Genomic DNA, 11,090 nt, shown 5'->3' on the forward strand with positions numbered 1-11,090 from the left:
GGCTCGCAAATCTTATTCCGTTAATTTTCATCCATCGCATGATAATTCCATCTTAACTGGCATGACTTTCCGCAATGCCTTAAAGCATCCATGTTGTGCCAACACATTGTTTCACCTTTTTCTGCCATAACCCAAGGTTTTCAGTTCCGTCGAACTTCTCTATCTCAAACCTGATACCCGATGGCGCCCTAGTTATTTGTACAGCTGACTTTGTGAAAAATAATCCGAGCTTTGCATGTGATGCCCCAAGTACACAAACAGAACCTCCGGTCCTCCGCGTACTAGCAATTCCAACCAAAAAATCGCTCTTGGCCTTCACATGGTGTGGCTCCCATGGCTCAACTCTAATGCTAAGCTAATTGCTTTAGCCCAGCCCTTGCTTTCCCGATGCATGTACCGAACCAATGATGAATTTTCTCTGCTCAATCAATGTTTTTCCTTCTGCCAATTAGATATGCAGCCTTGCATCGTCCACGAGGACTCGGTCCTCTTTTTCTTTTCAAAACAAATCCCTGAGTCGATCGGACCTGCAGCGGAGCCCTGCAGTGTAGCACGCCTAGCCAACTTTCTGCGTGTCCGCCACACAACGCACTAGCTAACCCCGCTGGGCCATCCCGCACGTGCGTCGCTGCCTCTGCTTCAGCCGCCTGGCTTCTGCGCTGCGTCCGAGCGTCGCTTTGTGCCACGCGCACCTCCGCACCGCAATGCCTTGCAATGCGATTGAGCCGCACACGCTAGCCGCGTCACAATCCGACCTCAACCGCGCGCACCAATTGCACTACGACAACTTCCTGTGCAGACGATACCGACCATGTGACGCCCCCGATTCAATCGTACACTAATCATGCACGCAAATGTGTATGATCAAGATCAGGGACTCACGGGAAGATATCACAATACAACTCTAAAACATAAATAAGTCATACAAGCATCATAATACAAGCCAGGGGCCTCGAGGGCTCGAATACAAGTGCTCGATCATAGACGAGTCAGCGGAAGCAACAATATCTGAGTACATACATAAGTTAAACAAGTTTGCCTTAAGAAGGCTAGCTCAAACTGGGATACAATCAAAAGAGGCGCAGGCCTCCTACCTGGGATCCTCCTAAACTACTCCTGGTCGTCGTCAGCGGCCTGCACGTAGTAGTAGGCACCTCCAGTGTAGTAGGAGTCATCGTCGACGGTGGCGTCTGGCTCCTGGACTCCAGCATCTGGTTGCGACAACCAGAAAGAAAGGAAAGGGGGGAAAGGGGGGAGAAAGCAACCGTGAGTACTCATCCGAAGTACTCGCAAGCAAGGAGCTACACTACATATGCATGGATATATGTGTAAAGGGCCATATCAATGGACTGAACTGCAGAATGCTGGAATAAGAGGAGGATAGCTAGTCATGTCGAAGACTACGCTTCTGGCAGCCTCCGTCTTGCAGCATGTAGAAGAGAGTAGATTTAAGTCCTCCAAGTAGCATCGCATAGCATAATCCTACTCGGCGATCCCCTCCTCGTCGCCCTGTTAGAGAGCGATCACCGGGTTGTATCTGGCACTTGGAAGGGTGTGTTTTATTAAATATCCGGTTCTAGTTGTCATAAGGTCAAGGTACAACTCCGGGTCGTCCTGTTACCGAAGATCACGGCTATTCGAATAGATTAACTTCCCTGCAGGGGTGCACCACATAACCCAACATGCTTGATCCCATTTGGCTGGACACACTTTCCTGGGTCATGCCCGGCCTCGGAAGATCAACACGTCGCAGCCCCACCTAGGCACAACAGAGAGGTCAGCACGCCGGTCTAATCCTAAGCGCACAGGGGTACTCGAGGTTTCGAACTAACGCGAGATTAGCAATAGTACTCGAGGTGACGTGGCATCATCAGCAGAGGTTTACTGCAGCTTGATTATCCGGGCGTCACAGACCAACACATCAAACCTTTCTCTAGATCAACTCTCACAGCCTCTTCAAATCGAACCTTGCTCATGATACCACTTGTTAGAATAAATCTGAGGCATGCCGTCAATCATCCGAGGACCAAGCAATCACACGAACACGACACCGAGATTTGTTAACGTGGTTCACCGATATGACTACGTCCCCGGGGCCTGACTATGGACGCTCCTCCCCATGACACCGCTACAATACCACACCCGGTCACCTTTGACGCTGGCACATGTCGCCGGCTTCCCCTGCGTTCCGATGCTATTATGTTGGCATAGGTTACATCGTGTGTCTACCCCCGCTATATATATATGAGAGGCGTAGGATACAAGTGTCCTACTAGGACACGACTCCACATCCTATGTAAACACAATACAACTCATAGTCCAACTGTAACCTACCTTGTACACTATATTCGACACAACTCTAACAGTACATTTTGAAGAGGGTGAGCATTTCCTTACTTTTCTTATAGTAGTATTGAATAACAGGTGGAATTCATACCTGAAAAACATCGAACTGCCATCGAATGGTGTCCATGTGTCATCATCTAATCCCCGAAGACAACGAAATTGGGTGACATGCAGGTCCAGTGCCACCAGCGCATCGATGTTACCCACCACCCTGCAGTCTACCACCGGGAACGCCTTCACCGTGCTCCACACCTTCGATAGCAGCGCCGGCCCGTGGAGTCTAGTTGCGGAGGAGGCGCCGTTGTCGTCGAGGTGGAGGAGGTCGGCGAGGATTTCTTGCGTGAGGTGGAACTGGAGCTTTCGGTTCCACCGGTGCCAGAGCGGGCCTTGGCGCCGGTTGTCAGAGTCGTCCGCGGGGAGGTCCAGCTCCAGGAGGTGGAACGCGATCGGGTCCACCGGGGATGACATGGAGTGGCCCTTGAACGGCCAGTTCGGCGGCGGCATTGCGCGCATGAACCCGTCGCGCTCTACCAACGTCTGCATGTAACCATATTCGGGGTCGTCCTCCAGCAACGACGATGACGACGTAGACACGACGGCGGGGAGTAATCTGCGGCGGTGGTACTGGTCGACCACGTGCGCGTGCGAGCTCACATCCGACGCGTGGCTGTGAGTGCGGAGGGAGACGATGGTGGTGCTGCCTTTCCAATCGTTGTCTCAGCTGGTGGCTTCTTGACCCGCGTCGCGAAGCACTCGCACCCGTCCGGTAGTCTCTTGCACCGGACGCTTTCAGCGATAGCAGAGCTGCTCTGGTCGACGTGGTTGGAATTGGATCCTGAAGATATAGCTTCACTTAGCAGTCATAATGACTGTTCATGTCCGTAAGACACTTGTCAAACGTTAAGCATCTAACGAGAGCTAAAATAGTGTTCTACACGTAGAAATCACACCGTGAATTAATTTAACAAAATAGCAACCTTATAAATGGCAGTGCACCCACAATATTGCTAGAAAATGATGCATATTCAAAAATATACAGAGGTAAAAGGCAAGGGAAGAAGTATCACCTTAGCTGTGCTAATACTATCATCCAGTTTTAATGATCTGCACTGAGATGTATCAGTTATCTCCACAAGCTTCCAAACCTTTGACTTATCCATTGACTCGTCAGCTATTCCAAGTTTTATATAAACCAAGCTTCTCTTGTCCCCATTCTGTCAATAAAAGTACAGAGTAAGATCAAGTTAGTTGGGATCGCAATATAAATTGTTTTAATATTGAACTGGTTTTAATATTGAACCAATACTCTAATACAATGGGTTGCTCTAATAATACGCAACCATGTATGCATATGATTAAAGCACATGAGAGAAACATACCTCCATTGTTTTCCGCTTAGAGACGGTTACACAAAAACAATATACTCTCTAATAGAAACCTTCTCGCTTTTGTAACGTATCTCATTCTTATATTACGTCAACAATATAATGGACATGTGAGAAAGGGAATCAATAGAAAATACACTAAAACAAGGAGGTTACTCATACAACCGAAACTGAAGTACATCTACGCGATGATGCTTGATTTGGGACAAAGCTTTTGCTCCCCCAAATACTTCCATTGAGCCTCAACTTCATCTAATCAATACCAAAGCCTGCTCCAGTCTTAATGTTATGGCCACCGCCGTGGAAAAATTGGTCAATCAAGTGTTAAGAAATAACAATCATTATTTATTAATATCACAATGATCTATACAAACTTGAATACAAGTGGAACTACACAAACCCAGCACAAGGTGGACTAATTTTAGGTACTGCTACGCCTACGTTCCCTGGTAGCATTTTGGTCCTCCATACTCCATTCTTAGTGAAATGAAGAGGCATCGAAATGTGAAGAGACACATAAAAAATAAGAGCTACCAACAATATGGTAATGTTGCATTACAAGAGGACACAACCGAGCATTAAAAGAAAAGAGTGAACACAACCCTAAAATCGTTCTGCACTTGCATGAAAATTCGAGGTATCACCAAGAAGATCTTTCATGTTCAAAAACATGAATAAAGCTAAATATTAGGAAATGAAAATCACTAAAATAATAATAATGAATTCTTTTGCCTGAAATTCCCCTTAAAACTATTAAAAACTCACAAAGTGTATATACATGCAGTGAAGGAATTTACATCCTGGAAAACCAAGAACTAAATAATAGTACTGGGTAACCTTGTGATGCTTTTACATAGAAGACCATAAGAGGATTTAGAATGGTTACTTCTTTTTCATCATAGCTTCTAAAGAGTATAAGAAAGAGTTAAACCAGAGAAACGCACTGGAATTTTTTTGGGTCAATTTTCAAAAATTGACTAGTACGTGGAAGGGATTTTGGATTTTTGAAAAGTTTATACTGAAAACCATCATTGGTTAGTGGAAAACAATATTAATGGCATGAATCAAGAGGCCATCAAAACTGTGAAGTATTCGATGCCACTATCAGAAAAGAAATTACATTAGATAGTACTCCTTGTGTAAAAAAATATAAGACCTTTTAGATCAGTGATCTAAAAGGTCTTATATTTCTTTACACAAGGAGTACATCAGAAAAAATGTAGTTGAAGCAGTCCATTTTCCGGATGATCTTTCCTGCATTCCTGCAGTAATACATCATGAACAGTGACTGTAGATTTCAATAAAAAAAGGAGAGAAAGAGTAAATGTGAAAGATAATGTATGAGAACGTCATGTAGTACTTACATTTTCCGTAAACATGTTTTAAGATTGTACAGTCAACCATGCCAACGACATTGCAACATGATCTGATGTCTCCTCTCACCTACAAAATTCAGCAAGCATAAGTATCTGTATTGGTGCTGTTAGTATGCATGACATGGCATGTTTATTGCCCGTATGGACAAATAGCAGAGACCATGCTGGAAACTGATGTGGAGACATTCTACAAGAACCTGGTGACATTCTATTGTGCAAGATCAAATCCTCCTCACCCGAATTTTTAACGTGATTAAAAATGCCAGTCTGCACTATGCATCAACATCATGTCATTACCGAACATGTGATGGATGCCTAGAAGGACAAGGATTGAGGAAAAACATGAAATGTAATACGGTGTTTGCCTATTGCTTAAAACTATCCTAGCAATTTCAGAAAACAGATCGTGAGCATCTTGTACAATCTAAAACGATCAATTAAAATACAAGAAATGCAGAGACGAAAATTACTGACCTTTCAGGTAGGCCAGCGGCTGCTCGCTATTGTAGGCCAGCAGCTCCCATCTAGGATTCCAATGGGAAGCAAGGAATTGGGAGAGGGAAGGAACACATGGATGGGAAGCCTCCTCCACCGGCGGTTGAGGTGGCCTCAGATCGCCCCCCGGACGAACTCCAGTGTTCATCGTCGGGCTCCCAGCCGCTGCCTCATCGACTTTCGCGTCCCTCCCTTTGATCCCATTCACCAGGGAGGCAACGCCGTCCTCCATCACAACGAATGAGTCCACACCGAGATCCCAACTGGATCGTGGTCGCGCCTCTCACCCCATCAATGACCAACATACAGGATGGGGCAGGGTCTATGTGTGACGCAGGCACCGTCACCATGGACGGGGGAAGGAGGAGGCGGCAAATACGCGGCCATCGGTATGGAGATAGGGGAGACATGCGGAAGGGCCAGATGGGAAACGGAACACTCTGGATCGCGAGCGTGGTGGCAAGGGGATCGGTGGAGGTGGGATCGGCAGCGGCGGCAGCGAACGGAGATAGGGATTTGAGGGCTGCTCTGTACGGAGATAGTGCGATGCCGGTGGGGAAGGAATGTCCTCTGGCGGTGTTCTCGCTCGAGGGCTCTCTGGACGCCTCACTCGCTCGCCCTGGAACTTTTTTCGCTGGTTTAATTTCGTAGATTTTTTCCATCCGTTTTTCTGGCATAGTTCGTGTGAGGGAACTACCTGGACGCATCAGGAGGGCGCCGCGAACGTGGTTTTCGAGGGTCCAGGGGGAATCGATGAGATGTGGGAGGTGGGATCGAGGACGAAAAAAACCGTCTCTGGTGGGACGAAAATTGACCAGCGGAGACTACCAACTGAGACATTAGGAGTAGAGATTACAACTGGGAAGCCTCCTCCACTGGCGGTTGAGGTGGCCTCAGATCGCCCCCGGACGAACTCCAGTGTTCACCGTCGGGCTCCCAGCCGCTGCCTCGTCGACTTTCACGTCCTTCCCTTTGATCCCATTCACCAGGGAGGCAGCGCCGTCCTCCATCACAATGAACGAGTCCACACCAAGATCCCAACTGGATCGTTGAAAGTGCAACTATCCCTAGGTGGTTTTGGTACTTCCTAACAACATATAGCTCATTGAGCTAATACTATTTCAAGACTAATATTTCAGGAAAGCTTAATGATTGGCATGGCATGGATGAGAAAAGTGGACCCCTCAAAATACTAAGGATAAAAGGATTGGCTCAAGCTCAAAGTTCAAGGCTCTACATTTTCTATTTTAGTGATCCAAGATCACATCGAGTCTATAGGAAAAGCCAATTCTATCAAGGAGGGATGAGGTGTTGCTTAATGAGGCTCTTGCTCAAAATGCTTAATGATATGCTCCATAGCCCTCAACTACTTTCTCATATCCACATATGACCTAAACCCAAAGTCAAACTCGGCCCCACCGATTCTTTCTATCCGGCGCCACCGGGTTCAAATGTCATAGCCACTGCCACAAACCCTAGGCAAATCGGTCTCACCGATAGGGATCTCAGTCTCACCGAGATGGGGTTGTAATCTCTCTGTTTCCCTTCATAATGTTTCGGTCCTACCGAGATGAGCGATCGGTCCCACCGAGATTGCAATGTAAACTCTCTATTTCCCTTTTGTAACATTTCGGTCTTACCGTAAAGAGCAAATCGGTCCCACCGAGTTTACCTGGCCAACTCTCTGGTTTGCTTATTACCAAAATCGGTCTCACCGAGTTTGTGTAATCGGTCACACCGAGATTACGTTATGCCCTAACCCTAACCATATCGGTCCCACCAAAAATCCTAACGGTCACTAGGTTTGCTGAATCGGTCCGACCGAGTTTATCAATTAGGCCCCACCGAGTTTGGCAAACTGTGTGTAACGGTTAGTTTTTGTGTGGAGGCTATATATACCCATCCACCTCCTCTTCATTCGTGGAGAGAGCCATCAGAAAGAACCTACACTTTCAACTTACATTTTCTGAGAGAGAACCACCTACACTTGTGTTGAGGCCAAGATATTCCATTCCTACCATATGAATCTTGATCTCTAGCCTTCCCCAAGTTCATTTCCACTCAAATCTTCTTTCCACCCAATCCAAATCCTGTGAGAGAGAGTTGAGTGTTGGGGAGACTATCATTTGAAGCACAAGAGCAAGGAGTTCATCATCAACACACTATTTGTTACTTCTTGGAGAGTGGTGTCTCCTAGATTGGCTAGGTGTCACTTGGGAGTCTCCGACAAGATTGTGGAGTTGAACCAAGGAGTTTGTAAGGGCAAAGAGATCGCCTACTTCGTGAAGATCTACCGCTAGTGAGGCAAGTCCTTCGTGGGCGACAGCCATGGTGGGATAGACAAGGTTGCTTCTTCGTGGACCCTTCGTGGGTGGAGCCCTCCGTGGACTCACGCAACCGTTACCCTTCGTGGGTTGAACTCTCCATCAACGTGGATGTACGATAGCACCACCTATCAGAACCACGCCAAAAACATCCGTGTCTCCAATTGCGTTTGAATCCTCCAAACCCTTCCCTTTACATTCTTGCAAGTTGCATGCTTTACTTTCCGCTACTCATATACTCTTTGCATGCTTGGTTGAATTGTATTAAGATTGCTTGACTTGTTCTAAGTTGCTAAAATCTGCCAAGAACTAAAATTGGGAAAAGGCTAGATTTTTATTTGGTCAAGTAGTCTAATCACCCCCCTCTAGACATACTTTCGATCCTACAAGTGGTATCAGAGCTTTGGTCTCCATTTACTTTGATTTCCATAGCTTTTGGTGGTCATAGCCTTGGTTTCACAACCTAGGAGAGTATGGCGTCTAGCGAGGGAAATTACCACCATAGAGGTCCTTACTTTGATGGTACTAATTTTGCTAGTTGGAATCATAAGATGAAAATGCATATTCTTGGACATAACCCCACCATTTGGGCTATTGTGTGTGTTGGCTTGCAAGGTGACTTCTTTGACGGGAAAGAACCAAACCGTGAAGCTACTGCGGAAGAGTTGAAGATGCTACAATACAATGCTCAAGCTTGTGATATCCTCTTCAACGGACTGTGCCCCGAAGAATTCAACAAAATCAGCCGTCTTGAGAATGCAAAGGAAATTTGGGATACTTTGATTGATATGCACGAAGGTACCGACTCCGTCAAGGAATCCAAATTGAATGTGCTTCAAAGTCAACCACTCAACTTTAAAATGAAGGATGGTGAAGGTGTCGCTGAAATGTACTCTAGGCTTGCTCTCATCACAAATGAGATTGCCGGCTTAGGAAGTGAAGAGATGACCGACAAATTCATCATCAATAAGATCCTAAGAGCCTCGGATGGAAAATATGATACCGTATGCACATTGATCCAAATGATGCCCAATTACAAAGATCTCAAGCCAACGGAAGTCATCGAAAGAATTGTTTCTCATGAGATGTCACTCAAGGATAAGGAAGAGCTCCACAAAAAGTCAAGTGGTGCTTACAAAGCCTCAGTTGAAGCCCCCACATCATCAAGTGAGAAGCAAACCGTCAATGAAGAATTGAGCTTAATGGTGAAGAACTTCAACAAGTTCTACAAGAGTAGAAGCAAAGAAAGAAGTTCCAAGTCAAGGTCCTACAATGACAAAAGATCTTCTAGTCGTGAGCGTAATTGCTACAATTGTGGAAGACCCAGACACTACTCCAATGAGTGTACGGCACCCTACAAAAGAAGAGAAGATTCTCCAAAAAGAAGAAGTAGAAGAGAAGAATCACCACCAAGATAAAGGAGGAGTAGAGATGATCGTTATGAACGAAGATCCTCTCGGAGAAGCAAGGATTCGGAAAGGAAGGAGAAATCATCAAAGAGCTACACAAAGAGAAGACATCAAGCTCATGTTGGTGAATGGGTATCCAGCTCCGACTCCGATCATCACTCCGAAAGAAGTTATCACTCCGACTCCGAATATACTCAAGATGAAGGTGTTGCCGGTTTACAACTTGTGTCAACCAACTCCTACGACATATTTGATTCACCAAATGAAGTAATTGGAAGATGCTTTATGGCCAAAGGTCCAAAGGTAACACACCCCGAGTATGTTGATTTTAATAGCGATGAAGATGAATTGTTAGGTGATGATGATTTACTTGTTGACAACTCTAGTGATGAATACTATGATGAAACGTCAATTAATCATGCTAATCAAGATAAAACTAATAACAATGATAAGGACAAGATTGATTTTCTAACTAAAGAACTTAACACTCTTAAGTTAGCTCATGAAACTATCTTAGAAGATCATCGAGAACTTTTAAAGACTCATGATAAGCTACGCTTTGAAAAGCTCAACCTTGAGAAAGAGCATGAGTTTTTAAAGGCAATCAATGATGATCTTTGCAAGAAAAGTTCTTCTTACATTGCCAAGCGTTTACTCTTATCCACTTACATGCCTCAAGTTAAGTCTAGTAACAAGAACAAGAAAGATTCTTCCTCTAGTAGTAACAATAATCATGCTAAATCCAATATTGTTGCTTCTAGTAGTTCTCTTGATTCCACTAATGATTCTCTTAGCCAAGTTACACTTGAGCAATTACATATTTATCGAATTTTATTGTTAATATAATCTCTATGTTAATATTAATCAATGCCACCGTTTGAGAAATGCTACTGTCTTGCTTTCTTTCCCATTTAGATAAGGTAGATGCTTCTTTTTGTTGGCTTCTGTGTCATCCACCGTTATTGACCACTAATTGTTTCCTTTGCACCTCTGACTAAACAGGGTTATCTACTTCACCTCGTTGCCATTGTGACCTTTTGTTTCACTGCACAAAACACTTTTGTTTTCAGAGTGTTTTGTGCAGTTCAACCAAAATGTCACACCGACAACGTTGATTGCTTGATCTTAGTGGAACTGCACAAGAGGAGATCTTACGTCCTATCCATTAAGGCGAATTTGGTTCAGATCTTCTTCTTGTGAGTTGTTTGAATTCCGCATCATGAGAGGTCAGTACTAGCCTTCTTTCACATGATTCTGCAGTGTGCATTCATATGTTGTGCTACTTGTACGATAATGTTGCTTGATTTTAGTGAACTACACAAATGGAGACAAGACTTCCAATCTGTATGTGCACCGTAATATCCCATTGAGGTAACATAAGGATATTTCACAACTGCTGGCATGTAATTTGCCACTTTCATCAGAAAATTAAGTTTAGTACTATACTTGTGCTCCCTAATTGACATGCCAAATCTTACATTGAAGGCGAATCTTGTTTGTTATTGAACCAAGTGATGAAGGGGAAGAACAAGGGGAATAAAAACAAAAATCAACTCCCGGTGCTGTAATGAAGCACTGGAACTGTGATGGCACAAGTAATGATATAGTTTTGCATCTTAATTTATTGCTATGGCTGGAATGAGCAATTGTTTTGCCACTGAATTGATGCCACTCTTAATGTAATATGTAATTATCTCTACTTGTGCAAACAGGGATCTTCTTTGAAGATACCATATATTTTAGTGGAACTGCACA

At 44.7% G+C, this 11,090-nt stretch overlaps 1 protein-coding gene and 1 long non-coding RNA gene across 2 annotated transcripts; both read right to left on the reverse strand.

Annotated features, from left to right (window-relative positions):
* Window positions 1-1,945: 1,945 nt before the first annotated feature.
* On the reverse strand, window positions 1,946-2,911 carry LOC125546885. Its single transcript, XM_048710985.1, has 2 exons — window positions 2,438-2,911; window positions 1,946-1,967 (listed from the first exon to the last, which is right to left on the reverse strand). Exons 1-2 carry the CDS (start codon window positions 2,887-2,889, stop codon window positions 1,946-1,948), a joined length of 474 nt encoding a protein of 157 aa, XP_048566942.1. The 5' UTR covers window positions 2,890-2,911.
* A 1,507-nt stretch (window positions 2,912-4,418) lies between these two features.
* On the reverse strand, window positions 4,419-6,005 carry LOC125548521. Its single transcript, XR_007301109.1, has 2 exons — window positions 5,096-6,005; window positions 4,419-4,993 (listed from the first exon to the last, which is right to left on the reverse strand). It is a non-coding gene; the product is annotated as an uncharacterized LOC125548521 (long non-coding RNA).
* Between the last annotated feature and the right edge of the window lie 5,085 nt (window positions 6,006-11,090).

This window comes from Triticum urartu, chromosome 3 (genome assembly GCF_003073215.2).
Source record: "Triticum urartu cultivar G1812 chromosome 3, Tu2.1, whole genome shotgun sequence".
Taxonomy (NCBI): Eukaryota; Viridiplantae; Streptophyta; class Magnoliopsida; order Poales; family Poaceae; genus Triticum; species Triticum urartu.

Bases quoted from the DNA above. Each gene is read 5' to 3' on its own strand.
- LOC125546885 (XM_048710985.1), bottom strand. From the start codon at position 2,889: ATGCAGACGTTGGTAGAGCGCGACGGGTTCATGCGCGCAATGCCGCCG. The intron at 1,968-2,437 runs GTATGAATTCCA...ATCATGAGCAAG, and splicing joins GGCAGTTCGATGTTTTTCAG to GTTCGATTTGAAGAGGCTGT.